Source organism: Microtus oregoni, unplaced genomic scaffold, assembly GCF_018167655.1.
Source record: "Microtus oregoni isolate MIOR12 unplaced genomic scaffold, Mior012 000009F_ref0000495, whole genome shotgun sequence".
Lineage (NCBI taxonomy): Eukaryota > Metazoa > Chordata > Mammalia > Rodentia > Cricetidae > Microtus > Microtus oregoni.
The window spans coordinates 11,539,169-11,563,533 of NW_024543068.1; the positions used below are offsets into that span (position 1 = coordinate 11,539,169).

Genomic DNA, 24,365 nt, shown 5'->3' on the forward strand with positions numbered 1-24,365 from the left:
GCTAATGTAAATGCCTGTCCCACAAGCATTCTTACTGTCCCCTCAAGAATGCATCATCACTAAACCTGGTAAACTATTGGTCAGCAGGCTACCAGCTGCCCACAGGGACAGGGCAGGCAGGCTGAGGGATTTCAGCACTCAAGCCTCACCCTTCAACACCTGCCCCCACCTGTCTTCTGAAGCCTAGAGGACACCACCTCTCTAGCCACTAGAACTGTGCAGGTAGGGAAGGGTTAAAGCGTGTCCTGGCTGTGGCTCTGTTATGATCACTTTGAAAAGCCGCGGGGTTTACAGGAAGAGTGAGGATGCCGCCTTGTTCCCAGCCAACATTTGGTTCCAATTACCGTGAATAATCTCTTTCCTCCCTTTCCCCAGCCCCCACCCTGTTTCTACTTTTTCCACACTTTATATTAAAAATACATCAAATCATTTCTTCCTTTTTAATATTTCCCTTAAGCTTCTTCTACTCAGCTTTCTGGGCTCACTGACATTTCTGGTTACTTGTTATTGCGGGAGCAGAGAGGATTAGGCTCCTTGAATGACATCAGTTAAGAACAGAACCAGGGGAGCAAAGTACCTAGATACAAGAACCGAGCCAATGAAGCTCTGTAGTCGGAATGCATTGAGAAAAGGGCCTGTTGAACTTTCACCCTCCTGGCTTTCTGTCCCAAACAAAGCACCCTTACCATGCTATGTGTAAAGATAGGGTCTTTTTCTATAGTTCCACCATCACTAAAACTAACAGGGAACTCACACAAGAGGTATAATTATGATCCAGCAGAATAGTTGGAAAACCCAACAAAGGCGAGGGTGAACAGGGTGGGCTTCAGTTCTCCTGACTGGGAATCTCTGTGGAGGCCAATTACACAGTAGGTATAAAATGTCCAAGCGAATATATCACCGGATGTAATAATCCTACCTCCTGGACTTTATACTACAGACATACTTACATGCATAGACATATGTACAATGAGTCAGCGCAGTTATGGCAGGATGGCAAGATGAATTATGGGATACTCATACTTTAGCATTGATAGTGCAGCTACTGTCTCCATCGTGTACATGCTATGGTTATAAGTATGGTAATAGTGTACATGCTACGGTCATGTGTATATGACAATAGCGTACATGCTAAGGTTATGAGTATGGCAATAGTGTACATGCTATGGTTATGTGTATGGTAATAGTGCAGCTATTTTTTTAAAGGTAAAAACATGAATGTTTCAGGCTATAAAAAAAAATGAGAAAAGTAAACATGTGACTCTTCCTGGCCCCCTTGTTTGCAGCCTTATGCAAAATGTCCAGAACTAGATAAACAACACATGTTCCAAGCCAGACTTAGGGAAGCGAGTTAGGGGATGTCTGGGCGTGCAGGCAGGATGGCAGAGAAGTAGATACACGAGAAAAGACACAGTGACCTATGAGGCCCAGTGCTTCAAGGGCACAGCTATGATAACGATGTCCATGAACACTGAGCTGACCCAACCTTCTACCTTAAGTCTGCCTCAGAGAAAGCAGTGCCTGTGTGTACACGTGTGTGCGTGTGTGACACAGGAGCACTAAACAAACTTACATACACTTACAACAGATAAGGGGCTTTAGACAGCATCCAAAACAAAAATTAGAAAATATGACAAATACCAAGGCAAATGAGAGAAGAAACAACTTTGGAAAAGTTCAGAGTGGTTCTGGAGGACAGAACTTCAACTTGGGTAGCACTGGGAGGAAACGCCAAGTGACTTCACTACAAATCACCCAGAATCACTCATCTACAGTAAATTAAACAATTGCTGTTTCTGAGACATGGTCTCTCACTGTAGCTGAGGGGATCCTGGAGCAGGCTGATGTAGTGGTTCAGTCCCCTCATAGTTTCCTAACCTGAATTACCATGGGATGGCCTGAGTGACCCACACACACCAGTACTCACAATTCTGTGCAATCCCCTCTCACACTGAACTGACAGCAGCAGCAACATAAACATGCAGACTACTAGAAGAACACATGATAACAGTTCCTCAGTATGACTCAAAAGTCATATACGGAAGAAGAAAAAAAAAACAAACTGAAATGTTTATGAATAACAGATTATTCTGTTGAGACGCCTCAGTTGTTAAGAGCACTGGCTGCTTTTGCAGATGATCTGAGTCTGGCTCCCAGCACCCACAGAGCAACTAAGGCTGTAACTAACTCCAGTTCCAGAGGCTCTGATGCCCTCTGCTGGCTTTCGCAGGCACTGTATGCACATGGTGTACAGACATACATGCAGACAAAACATCCATACTCATAAAATAAAATACACAATTTTACCTCTGCATGTCCTGGAACTCACTACATAGACTAGGCTGGCCTCAAATTCATAGAAATCCACCTGCCTCTGCCTCCCCAGCACAGGGATTAAAGATATGCACCACCACCCCTGAATGAATAAATCTTAAAAAGTTTACTCTGTTCAAAGGGGAAGAAGGCAATGCACAGAATAGAAAAAAAAATCTGTAAATAAAAATTCTAGTAAGGGACTAGCATACAAAATAGGGAATGAACGCAAATGCTTGAACAATAAAGCAAAGCTGATTTTGAAGTGGGCAAAGGAGGTGAAAAGACACACGATGGCTAGCACACACATGAAAAGATGCTCAGCACACTAAGTTACCAGGGAAGCGAAAATCAAAACTGCAGGATACCAATTCATGTCCATTAGGGTGGTTAGAACCACAAGACAAAATCACAAGTTGCTGAGGATGAGAAGAACAAAGAACCTGCACATTACTGTGGGCCTATGAACCCACGGTGGGAACTCTGGACCTTCTGAGATATAATCCTACTGTGGGCCTATGAACCTATGGTGGGAACTCTGGACCTTCTGAGATATAATCCTACTGTGGGCCTATGAACCAGCACAGTGGCTGTGACAAACAGGACAGCAGGGCCTCAAAATGCTACTGCCTTTCTTTTTTAGAGAAAGCCAAGTGGCAGCTTTCACCAGGGCTGAAGGAAGGCTCAGGGCCCCAGGAAGAGCCCAAGATGGCTTCTAGAAGTGTATGGCACTGACATCAGGGCTAAGTCACAGCAAGATGGTAGGGTGAGGCTGAGGAGAGGCAGGGACCTTGTCTTTCCCTGAGCACACTCACTGTCTGGTGTGTCCCATATCAAAGGTGAGGTTTGCACAGAAGCAGATCCACACTGTCTAAAAGACCAGACTCAAGGCATGTTTACCAGTGGGGACACAATATCTGCTTCAGTCATGTTAGATGTGCCAAGGAGTCAAGTCCCAGCTCCTTGCCAGCACTGTCTGGGCTTCCTATCACCACACACAGGGCCTATGGTGGAAACAAGAGGATTCAGCGGAGCCCCACACCTTCCTTGCAGGGTGCACAGTCTCTGTGGCTCTAAGCTGGTGATCTTGCCTGCACCGAAGGGCACTGTGCCTGGAAGCTATTGTTGATGGCCAGTACTCAGAGCTGCTATACTTCAATGGCTATACCACCCTGAACCTTCCTGATCTCACCTAATAACTGCTACACCACAGCTAGTGGTTGTTCTGTCGCTATTACCAATGTTACCAAGACCACCATCTCTGGCATCAACAGCCACATAGAAAGACAAAGTATTAAATGTTCCCATCAGACCACCTAGTAAAAGACCCTCACCCGGCTGTAAGAAAAAAAGTCAGTTAATCCTGAAGAAAAAATCTGTAAGGATCACATGAACCAGTAATTCCACTTCCAGGTATTTTCCAAATAATCAGAAGCAGGGACACAAAGAGAGACTGACATCTATTCCAATCGCCAAGACAGAATGCAGACCAGCCCGTTCTAATACTGTTATTTATAGGATGAACCTTAAAGGCATAATGCTAAGTGAATAAACTGGTCATGCAAACACTGGAGAAATTTTATCAGTAACTAGAGCAGTCAAATTATCAAGACAGCAAGCAGAAGAGGAGTCTAAGGGGGAAGGGTGGAGAATGAGGAAACTTTAATCACAGCTTCCAGGTTTCCCAAAAGAAAAGAACTGTGGTTACAGTGACAGTTACAGTGGGACTGTCTTAATTGTACACTTAGGAATGCTTAAAATACCAAACATTACCGGGTGTGGTGGGGCTCAGGAGGCAGAGGCAGGCAGATCTCTGTGAGATCAAGGACAGCCTGGTCTACAGAATGAGTTACAGGACAGCCAGGGCCTGGAACACAGAGAAACCCTGTCTTGAAACAAACAAACAACCCCCCCCCACACACACTCACAAATATTATGTTGTTTTACCACATCAAAAAAATGTAAAGATAATTTCATGTCATGTCTATTGTAATGGTGAGAATTAATTACATACAGATGAGAATGACTAGCTCCCATGGTCACGGAGGCCCCTGTGGCTCTACCTTACTCTCTGTTCAATCATCCTTCTGAGGAAGCCAACGCTTGTCATAAGTTGAACATAAAGCCCTGTGGAAAAGCCCAGGTGATGAGATGCTATGGTCTCCTGCCCACAGCAACAGCAAGCGTAACTCCACCCCCAGGAGAGTAAGCCGTCCAAAAATGGACAGAGAAACAGAAAAGGACCCTCCAGCCCCAGGGAAGCATCAGCTGACTGTATCTGCTGGCTGCATCCTCATTACTGTGTCAGAGGAGAACCTGAGCCAGAACCACTTGGCTAAGCTGTTCCTTAATTCCCCACCCACAGAAATGGAGACAACAAATGTTTATTGTTTTACATGAACTTGAAAAGAAAAAGAAACAGTTGAAAAGCACTGTCACATCGTGGTGACCTGCTATCCTAGGGGGTACAATTTAAGAGCACAGTCGTGCTACTGGCTAGAGCCTTAGGCAAGGGGCTCTCAGCAGCTCTGGATTCGGCAACCTTCCATATATGAGACGTTTGATCAGCATTTAAATATATTTAAGGTACTTTTTTTTTCTTTTGGTTCTGGTGGCAGAACCCAAAACCTCACACATGCTCTTTCTTCCCAGCCAGCCACAGGCCCAGCCCCTCACTGCACATTTCACTACAATTTTACAGCTGTGTTTGTCACACAAAACGCCTCGCTGGTTGGCTCTTGTGGCACAGGGTGGGGCTGGGTATGTTTGTAATATTTATGAAAGGAAGTATGACATCAAGTTGTGCCAAATATAGAATGTACATTTATTAGGCTCTGAAGAAACTTTGCTTGTGAGCACAGTGGGGCTGTACCACAGCAGTCCGCAAGCATCACCGTCAAGCTGCCTGGCCATGAAGGCTGGGCCAGAGAGGAGAATGATGCACCCCTTCCACACGCTGGCGGCCCAAGCTCTGCCTTCATAGAGTTCCACTGTGTGAACTCACGGGGCTGAGGAGCGCTTGTGTCTTTTAGTCTCTTCAGTTGTGAGCAGAGTTCAGATATGTGGATGGGTGAGGCCAACACAGCAAAGGGAGGCAATTGCTGCCACAACTGGGCTTTGGCCAGCTGTGCAATAAGGTACATTGCCAGAGAAAGCCCAGTCTCCTGTTCAAAGCCAGCAGGCAGAGTGACGGTTCTGGTTAAAGGACACAGTCCTGACATGATCTATGTAAAGAAAAAGCGACTTTTAAAAAGTCATGGTGGAAGTCATGGAATCAACCTATTGCTCAACAACAAAAAATGGCAAGAAAAGGTGATAAAAGGGGTTTTATTCAGCCATAAAGAACAACAAAACTTCTAGATTTAACTATGCACACATTAACACTTACACACACACATACATGCCTGTATGTTCTCATGCTCTTACATATACCCATGTACTCTCACATACGTGCATACATACATACATACTGACACAGGATGGGAATGAAGATTAACTATTTAGGTGAACGAAGGAGGAGGGTAAGGGAGAGCAGTGTGTGCGCTGAGGGGCAAATGCATGGAAAATACAATGATGCATATGAATAAAAATGTTATAATGAACCTCATAGCCTTGTATGCTAACTAAAAAAGTTTAAAAATAACAACATTATGTCATTTTCAGCAAAAGTGATGGAACCATAGATCACTGTGTTAAGTAAAATAAATAAGCCAGACTTAGTGTTTCTCTCATATAAAATCCAAGATTTAAAAAAGAAGTAGAAGGGGAGCCACCTGGGAAAAGGAAGGGACCAGGGCACACAGACAGGAAAGGGTAACAGGAATTAGCACGATTAAAGCACACGAGGCACATGTGTGAGCACATTATAATGAAAGCTATTATTTTGTATGGTGAATACATTAATGAGAAGAGGAAAAACCATGATGGTAAATTAGGGAGGCAGCTTAGTGGTGGCGTTTGCTTGCCTGGCACACACTGATCCTCATTCAATACCCCTCCCCACCAAGTAACAGCATGGAAAGCAAGGCACAGTGACACACACCCATAACGCCAGCACTCAGGAGGCTGGCACCTTCAAAGCATGCCCAGCCTATGTGGTGAGACCCTGCCACAGGCATAGGGGCAAGAGAGAGAAAGAGACAGAGAGAGAAAGAGAGAGAGAGAGAGAGAGAGAGAGAGAGAGAGAGAGAGAGAATGTGTGAGAGAGAATGTGAGAGAGGGAAAGGGAGGGAGGGATGGAGGGAGAAGAGAGAGGGAGAGAGAAGAAAGTGACTTCTTGTACAGAGAAAAGCTGGGTAGGAAGCTGTGTAGATGAAAGTCTAGACTGTGACTGGATTTTCACGTCTGAACTCACTCAGCAGACACTGAATTAATGGAGATTATATGTGCGTCACTTCATTAAGGAATGGGGATTGAAATACACACACACACACACACACACACACACACACCCCAGAGGTGGCAATAGAGTTCAGAACCACTACAGCTGCAGGCAGGTAGGCTGCCTCTGCCTGTGAGGAAAACGGAGGCACAGAGAACAAAGAGCAGAACTGGGCTGCACCTAGATGATAAAAGCTGGCCAGGTGGGAATGGGACAAAGAAAAATGGTGGGAAAAGACTGTGTGAAATGACAGTAAACAACTGCCGGTGTCTTCATCTGATGTTAGTTTAAAGGACACATAACAGGATGAACCCACCCTGTGCACTTTAACTCCGGAGCTTTCCCTCCCGTGCTCACCCTGCCCCACCTTCCACAGGGAGCTCCGACACACTCTAGACAGGTTCTCCCACACCTGGACTCCACACAACTCATCGTTTTCACTGGGGAAAAGAAAGTCTGCTCTGGGTTGGTGGAGGGAGGTACAGTTTGCTCAGCCCAGCCCCTCCACCTGTGTTCCAGAGCCCTTCCCAGCATCACTACTTCTACCAAGAGGACCACCTGAGTCCTCCGTGGTCTGTGCACACCCAGAGCCTGTTATGGGCTGCTTCCTGTAGATAAGTGAACGGTACCCTTCCATCTGAACGGTCTGTGCTGTACTGCAAGGAAGGACGTCTGGACAACCGCTGGCTCATTGGGGGGTCACTAGCAGCTCTGGCTCCTGGCCTTACCACTCTGCAGGCATGAGAACTTGTCACCTCCTGAGCTTCTTTGAGTCTCACACTGTCATCCCATGAGACAGCGGAGACAGATGGCATGGGGATGTCAGTGATGCCTCCCGACTCCTGAGCACATAGTCAACCCAGGAGTGTGGTCCTAAGCATAGCGTTTTTCATTTTCTCTGCAGAAAGGACACATTTTACTTGATCTTATAGATAAGAACATTAGCTTCAAAGAACTTGTCCTGGAGAAATAAGTGGCTAAAAAGAGGACTCCAAATTGGTTTATCTCTAAAATACATGGCCTCAAGCATTAGGTCATAATATTTTAATGCGAGGCATCGGTATTTCAAAATAATTTGAAATCACTCAAGCCAGATTTAGTGTTAAAAATAATACACTTATTAATCTCACTTTTTTTCTTAAGGGTATGCTTCAAGGTAATATTCTATCTCTCTCGGGATGTGTGTGTATGTGTGTACTGTTAAGATGCCCTGAATGGGAATCTTGAAAGGGGATATAGCCTTTCTAGATGAAAAGTCAGATTTGGAGGAAGACATTAAGAAAAATGGGTGCTGTGTGAAGGGAGCCACTGGGATTTGTTGAAAATCTTACAGAAGAGCCAGGGCATGAGAGGAGAGGAGAGGAGAGGAGAGGAGAGGAGAGGAGAGGAGAGGAGAGGAGAGGAGAGGAGAGGAGAGGAGAGCTATGGACGAAGGTGTAGTTGGTGGGTGCTAGGCTGAGCAAGAGTCAATGTCGAGGTGCCTGGGTGAACATTATGGGACACGGGTGGGGTGCTCACACTGAAGAGGGGCTGTTAGGAGGGCAACTCCAGATGAACCGCAGAGCCCTGGCAGGTGACTCTGCTGTTCAAAGAACTGAGGGGTTTAAAGAGGGAATTCAGCTGGGCTCAACAGGAAAGGGGGAGGCTGTAGAAAACAATGACTTCACAGGCCTGAGGAGGAGCTGGCAGACTATAGTGAGCGACGACAGGAAGTACCTGGAATGGAACACCCCAGCTTTAAACACTTGCCAAGCTAGCCTAGTGACTGGAGACTGCCCAGTGACTCAGCTCCGCGGAGATTAGTCTGCACATCACAGCATAAACAAGCAGGCTGCTTCACAGGGAACCAGGACGTCTAGAGTGGGCAGTGCTTCAGAACCTTTAGAAGCCTCATCTTTCTCTCTCTGTGGCACATTTAGACTTACGTTTTGTCTAGTCATTTGTCCCACGTCAGGAAGTCCCAGGTAGATCTGGGCCTGGCATCTAGGTCTTCTCAACTCCATGGGCTTTGGACAGATTTCCCTTTAACAAACTTCTGTCTCAGTAGTGGAAAGACAAAGGCATAAACAGCTGGTAACCCTACCAGGGAACAGACACTGAACTCCACAAGAGTGGAATCCAGCTGAGAGGGCTTCAAGTGGCTCAAGTGTGGGCAGAGAGAGGGCTAGCTCAGCAGGAGACAGGGCAGAGGGAAGGCTAGCTCAGCAGGAGACAGGGCAGAGAGTGCAGTGTGGAAGGCACCTGGGCTCCTGGACCCCCTCCATCCCTGTCCCCAGCACAGCTGTGGCTACCAGTTAATGAACACTGACAGCTGGCATCGAGGAGCCAGGAGTGAACAAGAAATTTCTCCCAGGGCCACTGCAGTTAGCAAGACTTGCTGGGGACACCAGGCCATCTATGCTTCTGAGAAAGGGAAGGGTTCTAATCTCAAGAGTGACAGCCCAGTCAGTTGGAGAAATGCGGGACCTCCAGGCTGCCAGACCTGGTGAGGCTCTGCTTCTCCTCCAGCAGGTGGTAAGAACAGGACAGCCAAAAGGGAGGGTGGGGCACTCAAGGGGCTAGTTCTCAGCAGAAGAGTAGTTAAATGGTAAAGCCAAGCGGGTGTGTTTAGCTCTGAACTCGACAATTTCACACTTAACCCTCCCGATATACGTCTAAGCTCTGTTGCATATGCTGTGCACATATCATAGAGAAATGTGTGACATGGGATCATGGAGAGTCGGCAAAGTGCTGAAACAGCATACCTGGCAGCTGCTAAAACAAAACTTCAAAGATCTGGCTTCTCTGGAAAGCCATCAGGAGGACCCCACCCATTCCCCCTACTAGCCACAGCTTCCCTGGGAGCCAGCACATGTAACCACTTCCGCATGTTTGGCTTGGTTCCCCGGGGCTGGAGCAGCTTTAGAAGCCCTGTCAGGACTGCCAGGCAGGCAGGTGGGGAATGGGGTGAGGCAGTGGGGGGAGAGGGAAGTAAGACCTCCCCCAGCAGCTAGCCATGGACTGCTCAGAAAACAAAGTGCTAATACTTTAAAACCTCTTCCTGTCAGGTGGCCCAGCTCTGGATTGGCTAGGCTCTGGTAACACAGAAGCTCTGGTCTTTGGAGATTTCCAAGGCTTTAGAATTCGCCCCTCCCAGTACCACAAATTAGTTCAAGAACAGCATCTGTGGTAAATTGCTAGAGTTAAACAAGAGAGGCTCAAGTCTACATTAGATCCTAAGAGGATAATCAAGAATATACCTTCCTTAGAATTTCATTTCTTTTCTAAACTGACGAGTTCAGGACCTTTATTACAGTTTCTTGGTCTGTGCTGACCAAAATGGAAGCCATAAGCTACATGTGACTTTCAAACTTCGACTTATGGCTACTGAGACTAAGAAATGAAACTAATTTTTATTGAGACAGGGTATTATGTAGCCCACGTTAGCCTTGAATGTTAGCCATTTAGTGGAGGATGACACTGAACTTTCAGTAGCCAAGTGTAGCTTGTGATCACCATATTGGGCAATGCTGAACTCCTTAGGCACCCACTGAACTTCACTGAGCACTCTGATGTGGATCTATTCAGAGACAAAGACACACATGGCTTGGTTGGCCTCCACCCTCCCGCAGCTTCCACTCCAATGTGGTCAGCAAGGAAGCATACAAACTACCAAAACACAAGAAGGAGCACAGAGCTGTGTTAGCCTCAGAGCTGTGGGCTCTGGAGAGACAGTTCGCTGGGCAAGGGCAGACGCTGCACTTTCAGAGGACCCAAGTTTCCATCTCAGTATGCACAGCAGGCAGGTTATAAGAGACTAGAACTCTAGTTACAAGGGACCTGACTCCCTTAGTGGACAATCTCTCTCCTCTCTCTCTCTCTCTCTCTCTCTCTCTCTCTCTCACACACACACACCTTTTTAAAAAGAGCAGAGGTGTGTGACCTGGCAGTACACACACACACACACACACACACACACACACACACACCTTTTTAAAAAGAGCAGAGGAGTGTGACCTGGCAGAATGCATTCCCTCTACACTAGTCACTCCAGAAAGCTTATGTAACAAAGGACAGAGGAAAGAGAAGCACCTAGAATCAAAGGTACACATTCAGCAAAAGCTACAACTTCTGGTCAACAAACACGGAAGAGGCTAGGGTTGAAGGGTGAACACCACTCTCCAGTATCTGTTAGAAATGGCTTCCAAGTCTCCCCTAGGCTGTTCTGAATCGGAGACGGGTGACAAAAGCAAGGAACCCGGCCAGCCCCATCTCCACACTCTGCTCCATCCTCAGACTGGACGAGACCTCTTACCTGCAGAGTACTTCTGATTTCCTTTAACTAGAAGGAACCAACAAGCACTAAGAGAAAGGTCCTGGTGTGGCAGTCCACACCTGCAATCCTGGCACTAGGGGGTCCGAAGCAGGAGGATCATTGGGAGTATTAGGCCAGTCCCAGTGACTTGGGGAGTGGTGTCTGGGGGAGTTTCCTAAGTTCAATGGAACAATCAGCAGTTTTTATTCTCCAGTACTCAGTGCACCCTCAGGAAGGGCTCCAAGGGCCACTCTGTAGGAAAGAAAGTAACCAAGCCGTCTTATTCACTGTTGCATCCTAGTGCTTGGGAGACGTCAGAACTTCCATCCAATGCCTGTCTTAGAGAGACGAGTGGGCAAGGGAGGGATGAGAAACCTTAGGGGATGTACTAAGGAGGTCAGGGAAGGCTGCTGAGTCGAGCTGAACTGAGCTGTTTCTGTGTACCTTGTTATTAAGTGCCTTTTGTTTACCAAGGCACTATGCTATAATGTAAGATGACTCAGTCTTCAGTGAAATGGTGACAGAAAGTGGAGGGAACTAATAATTTAGGAACTTGAGAGAGACATAGCTGACAACACAAAGAAGTAAAAAGTACATTGGACTTAATTAATTTTTGCTTTAAAATAGCTGCATAACTTGATAATTCTTTAAATTGCTGAAACATGTATGTATTGATGACACATAGTGTGATATTCTAGAAAAGGTCTGCTTGTGGAATGGCTGAGTGGAGTCACTTAACAGCTGTGCCTGACTTCACACACTTTTACGTTTTACTTGGTGAGAATAATTTAAATCTCCTCCTCGCAACATCAAAGTATACAATACGGCATTATTAACGTCAGGAAGTGGGAAGATGAGATGGCTCTTCTCAGAAAGGCACTGGCGCTGCCTGGCCTGATAACCTGAGTTCTATCCCTGGAACTCAGACAGTGGGAGGTGAAAACTAACGCCTATAGCTATGACCACATCAGCATATGTGCACACACACAACAAATAAAATGTAATTAAAAATTAACTACAGTAACCTCTAATCAATAATACTTCTAAATACATATGAATATTATATATATTCACAAGTATGTAAATATATACGAAAAATACTATTTTTAAATAAAAAAGAACAAATTATTTTGTCACGCCTTTGATCCCAGCACTCGGGGGGGCAGAGGTGGGTAGATTTCTGTGGGTTCCAGGCCAATCTGGACTACATAGTGAGACCTGTTGAAAAACAACACAACTAAATAAAACAACCCAATTATTTCATTTTTAATTGTGTGTGTGTGTGTGTGTGCATGTGTGTGCATCTGAGTGCTGGTATGTGCAGGTGACTTCGGAGGCCAGGAGCAGATCCTCAGAGCTGGAGTGGCCTGAAGCAGATGCTAAGGAAGGACCAGGTCCTCTGCAAGAGCAGTATGTACTTTACCCACGTAGCCTTCTCTGCAGCTCAAATACTTGGCCTATTTTTATTTTATTATATTATTTTATTAGTGTGTTTGTTGAGACACAGTCTCACTGTGTAGCCCTGGCTGGCCTGGAACCTGCTTTGTTGACCAGACTGACCTTGAATTCACAGAGATCCATCTGCTTCTTCCTCCTGGGAGCTAGGATTAAAGGTGGCTCTGGTTGGTACCACTGTAGTGCTGGAACTAAATGTGAGAGGGAATGACACTAGAAAGGCAAACTGGGGGCACAGGGAGGGTTTACTTTGAAAATTTGACCCCAATCAATTTTTTGTTTATTTTCAAACTGTGGTGTATTGGGTCTATTTTCCCCGAAAATGTGCTTCAATTATACAAATGAACAAGGAGTAGAAGCAGACTACAGAGGCAGGCCCTGAGTGCTCAGCACTGTCAAGTTCCCTCATCACTGGCAAAGCCAGTACTTTGCTTTCATTTTTCTCCTACTAATTTCTTGTTTAGCTATGAACTTGGAGGAAAGCAGAATAAGTGATAAACTATACTTCCTAAACTCAAATTTTTGGCATTTTAGTTGTGTGAAATAAAAAGATGCCTACTACGGTCAGTTTGATTTCAGTTCCCATCACTTAAGCTTCAGTGCGTTTTTTGGCTAACATACTATTTCAAGGAGAAAACCATATCTTATCCAAACTAGTTCCCACTCAGTTTCTCACAAATCCTGGCCCACTCTGCACATCTTTCCCAATCTCCCTGGTTTGCCACTGTCTGCATGCTGGTCACAGCCTGGGACAGGATGGAAATCTTTGCTTTCTACCCACTAGTATCTTGTCTGTATTATGAAGCATTTTGGCCCCAAGTGCCCCCTTTAATCACCTGCTCTGAATTTTACATGGAAAAAAAAATCAGTCAGACATACAAACTAGCGACCCTAGGCCACCTTGCCAATCTGCCAACCCTAGCCAAGAGAGCAGAGGCGTGAATTGTATTTGTCTGATGGTTCACAGATCCCACAGTCAGGAGCCAAGGAAACACTGTGGGCTCTCAACCCCCACCTACCCTTCTATATTCAGTTCACAGCTTTCCATGAAGTGTTGGCCAGCGTTGTTTAGCCAGTGTGAACACTCTGTCCTCTGGACTCTTACCATGAGGACAACGCTATTTATCAACAAGGCACATACTCTTTTCACTTGCATTAATGATGTGTCACTGATTTTCCTCCACGGGGACAGGGACTTTGTCTAGCGCATCCTTCAGGGCCTAAGGCAGCTCCAGTGTTTAGGAGGTAACTGTGTGCTAACGGGCTAGGACACATTATTATCCACAACAACCAGATGAGACCATTTTTCCAGATGGAACACTACTTATCGCCAGTCTCACCCCCAAGTATTTCCACTTTCTAGGTACCTGGGGAAGAAGGGAAGAGAAGTCTGTGACATCTGTGCTTCAACCGTGCTCAGGAGCACGCTCGTGGTTTTCAGCAGAAGGAAGGGCAGAGGGTAGAGGAACTCCTCAGTCAGGAAACCTGCCTAGTCTTCCTTCCAAATGTGTGAGGTTAGTGTTGGGTAAGGACTCAAAATGGACCACCAGTTCTAGTAAGGTGAGCATCCAAACTGCCTAGGCTCCACAAAGCCAGTACGTGCAGTAGGATCAGAAACCCATTGCCATTGTTCTTGAGTTCTCAGTAGTCTAAAAAAAAAAAAAAAAAAAAAATGGACCACCAGTGTTTCCCTAGAGAAGTGAGAGGCAAAGACAGGGTGTTCCCTCCCTGCTGTAATTTCTCTTTCAGTGCTGGTAAAACGGCTGACCTGAAGGGTTAAGATGATACTAGTGGGGGAAGTAATAACAAAGCAAGGGGGGAACTGGACTGAAGGGTAAGTGCAGCAACTCCAATGCTGCATCAGCCTTCTCTATACATAAGGTTCAGTCAACTTCAGACTAAAAATAGTTTTTAATTAAGTCTGTCCTGAACACAAACAAATTTTTCCATAATGACAAGTAAGTCTGTATTATCGTACAATAACTATCTACATACATAAAATTAGGTATTACAAGTGATACAGAGACAAAGCATTTGGGCAGGTATGAGTAAGCTATATGCAGACACCATATCATGTCATATGAGGGACCACAGCACCTGAGACTTTGCTATCTGCAGGAGTCCTTTAACTTCTCTTTTATAATCCTGAGGGAGAACCATATGATACCCCAATTCTACTCATTCAGCTTCACATATGAAACTGCTATTTATGACTCTAAAGACTAAAATAATCATCAACTTCAGATAGCTAAAAGATTACAAAGTGGAAAGTTCCATGAAATAGGACTGCATGTCCAACAATGCATTGTGTGTGTCTCTGTGTTTGCATGTCTAACAATGCATGTGTGTGTCTCTGTATTTGCATGTCCAACAATGCATGTGTGTGTCTAGTGTTTATATGTCTAACAATGCATGTGTGTGTCTCTGTGTTTGCATGTCTAACAATGCATGTGTGTGTCTAGTGTTTGTATGTCTAACAATGCATGTGTGTGTCTCTGTGTTTGCATGTCTAACAATGCATGTGTGTGTCTAGTGTTTGTCTAACAATGCATGCGTGTGTCTGTGTTTGCATGTCTAACAATGCATGTGTGTGTCTAGTGTTTGTATGTCTAACAATGCATGTGTGTGTCTAGTGTTTGTATGTCTAACAATGCATGCGTGTGTCTCTGTGCTTGCATGTCTAACAATACATGTGTGTGTCTAGTGTTTGTATGTCCTGTGGCAATGGAAAGCAGTTGACTTTCACTGCTCTGGGTGTTAGAAAAGCACAACAAACTGGTGCCTGGCAGTGACAACACAGCAATCTGTATTTTATTTATGACTCGTGGATAAGAAAGAGCCACTTGGCTGGGCAGTGGTGGTGCACACCTTTAATCCCAGCACTTGGGAGGCAGAGGCAGCCAGATCTCTGTGAGTATGAGGCCAGCCTGGTCTACAGACTGAGTTCCAGGCAGGCTCCAGAGCTACACACAGACACCCTGTCTTGAACCTCCCCCCTATCCCACAAAAAAGGAATCACTTCTTTTACTTCAGAAATGAGGCCCCAAGTTCCCAAATATCCTTTGCTCTGGCATGATGTCCAGCCAGCTGTGTGGGACATATTTCTTGTGTTTACCAACATCCCCTCAACTGCTCTCCTGGTGAGGGAGGAGCTGAAGGCTGTTGACAGGTTGGAACTGCCTGGGGTACATACCTGTCCCTGTAGAGGATATGATGGGGCACAGAAGGGTGCAGCTTCAGGGAGCTATGCAGACCTTTCTAGTCCTACGCTGGGGAAGCCTCAGACTCAGGGACATGCCCATGAGGGAGTTCTCAGGAGGAGGAAGGTCAGGCAAAGTTTGTTTTATGGGAAAGAAAGGAAGAGAGTAAGTAGTAAAATATCACTTCTGCAGGGCTCCAACATGAAAGAGCTGTTTTGTTAGCCTTCTTCCACCCCCACCCCCACCCCCAGTGCTTTCTTTCTGTGATTGTGCTCTTTGGCTAAACACTGTTGTTTATATAACAGGATGAAGTACAAAATTATAAGCTCCAAGCTCCTCCAGAGAAAGGCTCTCCCAAAGCTCGACCCCCAAGATGGATGGAAAATATGAGTGTTTGCTGGCTGGAACATTGAGCTGCAGTGGAAATTTCAACATTCAGAGGATAGCAGAGAGGAAGGGCACTGCGCTTCAGCAGAGTTCAATGAAGGCAGAGCTTCTGCTGGGCCCCTCCCTAAGAGCTTCCATCTTCTGGAAGACTGCCTCTGGGCAATCTAGCTCAGGTGCCGCACAGGGCAGTGGCAGTGCTCTCTGGACCAGCCCAGGACTGAGTGTTGTAGCAGCAGCATCCTGGGCAATCCTTGGTGTCAGTCTGTCTGCATCTCCCCACTGTGTCTCTCTCTGGAACTCAAGAGCCTATACCTAAATCAGGCATTATCCTTCACTGACTACTTTCACATACAACTCCATTTAATCTCTAAGAATAATAAGAAGACAGGTATTATTATGCACATTTGTAAAAAGTAGTAAGGGCTGGGATATAGCTCAGTGGTAGAGTGCTTGCCTAGCACCCACAGGCTGTAGGTTCAGTCTCCATTCACACACACACACACACACACACACACACACACACACACGTTGGGGGTGTGGTGGCAACTGTAGCTAACTGTTTCTTGTCCAAGGCTACAGACTCACTTGGGCAAATCCAAGTCTTTCAGATCCTCAGGTTCTCCCCCTTACGTTGCCATATACTGTCCCCACGGGGATTTCGGGCCCATTTCCTATTACGTTGACATGGACAGCTTCTGAGGAACACAGAGCTCTTTCCAATCTTTACATAGACCTTCATGCTCTTCCTACACTGTACTTAAAAGCACACAATTGCATATTTCTCAGTTATTTTTATGTGTACACTCAGGAACATTAAACACATCATTCACTTTGTTCTACAAGAGATCCTAGAACAACTTCATCTTATGAGACTGAAACGCTGTATCCTCTAAACACTGACTCTTCCTCTCCTTTGCCCCAGCCCTTTGAAACCACTGAGATTTTATCTCCGTGTGCATACATTTGCCTCCTTGTGATGGGTCATCTTGGCGCACTGGCTTCAAGGTTCTGCCATGCTGAAACATTAGTGAGTGAGAAGTCCGACCTGTTCTTCATACTCTTTCCAATTGCCTGTGCCAGGAAATGCAGGACCTGATATGTGCTGTCCGGCACGGCCCTCTATTCGGTTCATGTGTACATAACATCTTCTCATATCGGATGCTAACTTCTTAGTGATCAAAAAGCCGAGATTACATAACTTTTAACCGCTACCTACCTGAAAACCCTCTTCTGAGAAGACAGACCACACCGCCTGGAGACCAGGGCTGTTCTTTGTTACTGACTGCCCCACCCCAGCATGTAGCAAAATGCCTGATACAGAGAACGCACAGGACATACCATGCAAAGAAATGAACGAACCAAAGGCTGCTGACAACTGACAAAGAATGAAATGTTGTGAAGTCACAGACCTGGCTCTCCAACAGTATTGGGAGAAGTAATTTAAACAAAGGGAGAAAAATATTAGCTAAACTGCAATCAGAACTGCTAAAAAAACTTATTCTAAACATTACACACAGCAGGATGCCAGACTCTTTCTGATTGGTTATTGAATAAGAGAACAGGGGCAGGGTAACAAAGAATGTCTTGAATTGCCAGGATTCCCATTCTCTGCTAGGAGACAAAGCTAAGAAACACAGACGCTTACTTGAGAGTTAGGGCTGACCTAGCTGAGCATCTCATCCCCACAAGGTCTAAGAAGAAGGAATAAAGTCTGCTTGTATTCTTCTGTTAACTCACTTTCCTTTACCATCGAGGAATAGACAAATCCCCAGGATGTGTGTGCAAGCAAAAAAGCCAGAGATGGATAAAAATAATTCAATGACAAATGCTGGAAAAACACACAAAGGGGCAGAAGCCAGACATTCGTGGGATTCCCTGACAGCTCGACCCACAAGGAAGGGCTGGTCTGGAAAAAACAGGGCCTCAGGTTCCTGCCAAGCTGTCTGAGGCCCTGTCCTTCCCAAATCACTCCAAGCAGCAGCCAAGACTTTATGGTAACCCTTCCAGGTCTCCCAGAAGGACTCACAAAGAAAAGTGCACCCCAAGTCCATCCATCGGGTGTTCCTCACCTAGACATCCTCCCTGGTGATGTGGTCCAGCTCCACAGAAGGCTGGCAGCAGACAGGAGAGACCTGCATTCGCAGCTCCTAATGGCTCCCCGTTGTACCCGGAAGACAGATAGTGGAAAAGCCAACCTAGCTCACTAGCGAGGGAAAAGTCAAAACAGTCAGGTACCAACACCTAGAGACCAGATGCCAGGCTTGAAGAAAAGGTCATAAATAAACACATGATACAGGCACCCACAGTCTAATGTGGCACCTGCATCCCAGAGTCCTGCTGGGTAATTCATACTGGCCCTACTTGAGGCATGCCTCAGGCTTCTACACATGTGACTGAATTTGGCCCTAACAAGTCTCTTCTGGAGAATGGCCTGCAATTAATCTCACTTATTACCTCTGAAAAGTAACAACAGAGGAATGGCGGGCCAAGTCCAACTCCAGAGCGTCTAGGGAACTGCAAGCTGCACGGCCAGGTCTCAGACTGTCTGGGCAAGTTGTGGGCTCCTTGCCTTCCTCTCCCACAACAAAGCCTGAGCAGGACTCCAGACAGACCAAAGGAACCAGGGGATTTGAGGCGCTGGGCTGAGCTCACACTGACCCAATGGGAGACGACAGCCCTGAGGCTACATTTGGAGCAGTTTCCAACAGCGAGGGAAGAATAAGGTTGTCTGGTGAAAACTTGTGCGATCCATAAAACAGAGAACAATAGCAACATGAGGAAAAGTAGGGTAACACTATCTGTGAGTTCTTGTGAGTCACCGTTTACTCATTCCTGCGGCTACCAAGTCTCCAGATTCCCCGACAAGCTGATCAAAGTACAGCCAGCACGGGGAGTCTCTTTCCATCTTAGCCTCGCTGGGCAGCCTCGCTTACTGAATTAGCAGACTGTATCAGCCTGGAATCCACTGCTCCTATCACAGAAACCAGGGAGAGTACCTTTTATTTACTTAGCTCCCACCTCCAAGGAGATCAAAGGCAATCCAAAAGCTCTCAAAACAGACCAGTTTATATGTAAGTAAGTATGCCTACCCTATAAAAAGATTAAATAAATAGCTTAGGGTCGCTGAGTGTCAAAACCAGTAATAAAACTCACATCTCTAAGCTACAAATCCCATATTCATTAAGCTTAGTCACTTCTTACTACAAAGAAGAAACAAGAGACTAAGTCAATATCCAAAAATACCCACTTCACAGTGACTTACCATGTGAAAATGGAAATCAGGCCTCAGGACTGTGTAGAGGCCTCGAGCTGGGCCCTCACAGTTCACTTAGCTCTTGGGTGGCTACTCCTGGAATTCCACGTGGAACTGGAATGCCCAAATTGAGCCCCCGGCTGTCCTAGCAACTAGAGGTTACCAAGGAGCCTCAGAAGACATTCCAGGGCTCCTTGGACTTCACTAGAACCTGACGACTGGTTTTTATGCTTAAAGAAAAGCAAGCAGAGCTATTATAGACAATTAAGTCAAGATGGAAAGCTGAGAGGGCTTCATGGAGGCTGCGTTCTGGCTGCAGAGGCACTGAGGCAAATACAGTATGCCATATGCCAGGTCACTGCAAGGCTCACAGGCCAGCGGGGAGCTCTAACTCTGACATACCCCACCATCTTGCCTCTTATTTCTAACAGGTGTTGCCAAGAGAAAGCTCTACAGCCAGCCGGAATTTCTATTAGAGCCCCCTCCTCCAAATATGCAAACTGAAAAACTCTCTATCTCCATACATGCACTCTGACATCTTGTTTACAGTATGGAAAGTGCCGGCTGCTGTCCCCCAGCTAGAATAGCAGAGACTGTAGCACAAACGCATTCAGCAGGAACAGCTCTGCCCGGTCATGAAAACCTAACACCTGTAAACATTCGTAAGGTGAAGAAAGTGGGAACAGAGCTTCTTTTCTATGACTTCTGTGTCAGGAATGTGGTCATTCTGTAGACTGTAAATCAGACAACAGACTTTCCTGGAGAGGACTGTGTGGAGGGCGCCCTGTCTCAAAAGTGCTGCAGCCCCGTTTGTACCCAGCACTTCTAATCCTCAACTGAGATGCTTCTTTCTATCCCAACCACAATGACTATGGGAATAAGAGACGCCACTCCAGGGCATGATGTAATGTGCTTATGTTTATGTCACTTCCTGGGCATGGTTTCTGGGTCCCAAATTAGCTCCTCAAATACTAACTCTGACAGCAACAGAAACTCCAACTGTTGGGTAGCTCCTCCTCCTCAGGTCTTTGGTCTTCCTTGTCAGGTTTCCATCAAAGCAGCACAAAAGAGGCGGGAGCAAGAACCATTGGGATTGGGGGGCGGACACACCACTCACTGGAACACCTGAAAGCTCCATGCCCAGGGAAGAGGATCCTGTGGTCAGGACGCTTCACTCTCTCTAATGCCCATGGCTCTTCACTGCTCATCTGACTGAGGGGCGGGTGCTGCTGGATCTATACTCAATAACACTACAGCGAGACAGACGAGCTCATGCTCTCATGCAGAAAATTTCATATGGACAACAGTAGTTCAAAGAGTGTTAAAAATCACAGTTAGTTGCTGACTCAATATTGTTCTTTTAAAAATTTTTAGATTTTTTTTATCAAATATCATTATCTAATATTAATAAGTGATAGTGTGTTTATTAATATAAGCTACAGTGTGGCACCCCTTTAGTCCCAGCACTCAGGCAGAGACAGGTAAATCTCTGTGAGTTCCAGGCCAGTTGGAGCTACACAGAGAGACCTTGTCTCAAAATCAAAACAAAGCAACTTGAAGTTGGATGGGTAGGGAGGTGGGGAGAATCTGGGAGGAGTTGAGGGAGGAAAAAGAATATGATCAAAATATATTGTATGAAAAAAGCAATAAAGGGGGAAAGCACAAAACGAAATAACAAAGCATTATTATTACTCTGTGTCTGTGCATGTGCATGTGCCATGGCTCCTATGAGGTCAGAGGATGGCATGCCGGGATAGCTCTCCTTCCACAGCAGGTTCTGTGGGCTGAGATCAGGTGGGTGGGCTTGTGAGGCAAGCACACCCCCAAGCATTTTCTGCATCAGGATGAGGTTTTCATACAGAGACCCTTTCTTTGTTTTTTAGGACACTGCCACACTAGGAAGATCTAGAACCACATACTTTGTATTTGGGAACCTATTCCCAAATACAAATACAAAGATAATATTCATATTATCTTTTTTCATAAAGGTAGTGTTAAAATACAGAAAGAGACCATCATTCAATACGGTGCTTTCTTTTTAATTTAGAACTTGCTTTATGTCCGAGATCATTTGGATTTATCCCGTACCACTTCTTCTCAACTACATAAAGGAAATACCTTCCCACCCCTCAAGTCAACATCATTGGAGGAGGCCTAATTATGTAACTTAATTATGGTTGGCACTTAATTATATGACCTAGCTTTTGGAAAAATAAGGGACAAACGACTGTCCAAAGCAGAGTCGGAAGGACCAGAAGCACAATGCAGGATAGGCTGTAAAAAGAAGCAGGGGTGACCACACACTGGCAAAATTCAGACACCAGAAAGACCGTTCGGCAGAGGCGAGGATAAACAGAGCAATTTCCCCAACTATCAGAAACTTCCTCTTCACTGAGTTTTCATGAAAACAACCTTACAAATTAAAGCGCTAGCCTTTTTGGCTCAGTGCTGGAGGATGTGGGCAGGCAAAGGAAAGGTATCTGCTCACTAGCCTCCTTTCAGGGCTCTCTGTGGCACCACCCCACTTGGGACGCAGTCGCAGGCAGGCCAGTCCTGTGTAACCCAAATGCTAGCCCCAGGCCCTTCACTCACCTGCTCCCAGGGGGGCTGGCGTGGCTCTCAGGAGCGTGGAGGTCTGACTGTATAGACCACGTCGGGCCGCCAGGACTGATGACAGGCCGAAGGGTGGGGGGCGTGGAGGCGCTACTTCTGTTTATGACACTGCCGGCCAAGTTCAGGTTTGCCACCTAGAAATGAGGGGACGGAAAGAACTTCATTTCACAAAGTTTTAGGAAAGGATCATGAAAACCATATGGGAGCAATCACAGTCTGAGAGACTGACTCATGTGGGCTGAGAGCAGCGGCTGCGACAAAGGCACAGAGCACAGACTGGCTTCTGTGCACAGAAGGCCAGCAGAGGTGGGACCTGCAGTGTCTGTGCACTGCGAGAAACACTCACTCTGCCCCTGCGCTGCGGATGGCACTGGGATGGGGCTAGCAGTGTTCACACCAGACAGCCTCTTCCCTACTGCTTGACAAGCTTCAGTTGGAGATAAGAATAGTAACCAAAATTATACTAAGAACTTAGTCATTTAGAAAGAAAAACGTGGACTGTTCATCAAAATGGGAATTAACATTCATAAATGATTTACAAAGATGGAATGTGACCAGCCAATTTAACATTTTGAACTAGTTTCCATTTGTAAGTGAAAATTATTTTCTAAAAATGTAAACTGCAAAGAAATGCAAGTTGTAAGACAAAACTGTGATACTGCAAAATAGTGTTCAGGGTCTGGAGTGATGGCTCCGCGATTAGGAGCACACTGGCTGCTCTTACAGAGGACCTGGGTTCAATTCTCAGCACCACATGGTGGCTCCCCACTGCCTGTAACTTGAGTTCCAGAAGATCTGACACCTTCACACAGTCATGCCTACAGGCAAAATACCAATGCAAAAAAATAAAATAAATCATTAAAAAAAAAAGAAAGAAAAAAGAGCCCAATGATGTCAGGGGGCAGATTAGATAGGTATTTATATTTTTCCTGTGTCTGCGAGTTGAGACGACTTCTCTAGATACCAATTTAGCAATGTTATTACAGCACACTAGAATATTGTCCACTCTGATGTTTGCTTCCAGAGCAAGAATGCTGCAGGTGACAAATGACAGTGACCATTACAACAGCAGTTAGTGTTTATCAGAATACAGTAAGAAATACGATCTGAGTAAGTAAGTGTGAGTAAGTTACACGCATCTCATGCAAAATCAGAGTCTGGAGTCTGGTCATCAGTGCAGTGCCCGTCCTAACCCTCATTCTGCACAGGAGGAAACAGCCAGGACTGCATTGATGCCTCAGGATAAACAGCAGAACTAGGGTTCAAGGACCAGAACTCCACAGTCTGGCTTTATACCACATACTACAGAAAACATATACTTAAAAGCAAGCTGTTTTTTTAAAAAAAAATAGGAGAAGGTATAAATGGCTAACAAGATAGTTATATTTTGCTCTATCTATATAAGAGAATAATTAATTCATTAACTTTTTTCAGAAACACTTGATCTAGCAATATGAAAAAATCATGCTAATAAAAAATCACATGCTAATAAAAATTTACAGTGTAAATTCCCTTAAACATAAATAAACGTGAATAAACTCAAAAACAGGAAAGAAAAACCCAGAATACACAGCATCTACTTCAGCATGGCAATATCATTTTTATTCTTGTGCTTCTGTAAACTCTCCATATTTTCTTTTAATTATTTAACGAGCCACAGCATTGTTTCAAAGTTGTTAGGTTCACTGCAGTGGGGACATATTCAGTATAAAACCTGGGCAGTGACGACAGGTGAGAGAAAGGGAAGGGAGGCCCAGAAAAGCATTTTAGAACAGGACAGACAGAGACGCTGAGAGGAAAAACCCAATGCTCAGCGTAGGGCTCTTGTACACACGCTGCCACATGGTATCTTAGGTCATCAATCAAGAGAAGCAAACCGAAGGGAAATGCTTGCCTATAAAACATTTGAAGTACCTAAATAACCCTGACATTTACAAATGAAAGAATTCTACATTTAAAAATTATCTGAAATCATGAAGGCAGAAAAGTCATTTTTAGCACGGGTGTAGTGTTTCCTCCCTAGTTGTAGAAGTTGGTAAGTGAAAACAGCCCAGGCCAGTGTCTTCTCACCAATGACTCAAACTACTTGTCTTGGACAGAGAGCTGTTTTCCATAGGTTGGGAACAGCCTCTGGCGACTGGGAGGCTGGTGTTGGGGCACCGTGGCTCAGTTCTCCAGGGTGGCCCACACTTGAGAAGAGGCCTCGGGAGCTGATCATGACTTACCACTTCTGCTCTGCTGTCTGTAGGTACCAGGGACAGAGGAAAGGCTCCAAAAGATTCAAGGACACCTAAGACAGGGTTAGGGCGGGATGCAGCATGATGATGCAAGCCCCTTTCCCCTGGACCCTGGGTCTTCTGAAATACTCTGTCCTTTTTCTACACCCTACATACAGGTCGCAGGGGCCAGACTCTGAGCCAGTGACATCAGCTCCAGTAGGATTGGAGAACATATTCTCAACCCACACGG

At 45.6% G+C, this 24,365-nt stretch overlaps 1 protein-coding gene across 13 annotated transcripts in view; it reads right to left on the bottom strand.

Annotated features, from left to right (window-relative positions):
* The window catches only part of Ttll5 (tubulin tyrosine ligase like 5), a 256,731-nt gene that overhangs the window by 97,311 nt on the left and 135,055 nt on the right, over positions 1–24,365 (bottom strand). For all 13 annotated transcript variants that reach the window (XM_041658029.1, XM_041658025.1, XM_041658034.1 and 10 more), the window contains one exon: positions 21,876–22,030. In XM_041658029.1, coding sequence (XP_041513963.1) covers positions 21,876–22,030 — 155 coding nt within the window. The remainder of the gene's footprint in view (positions 1–21,875; positions 22,031–24,365) is intronic.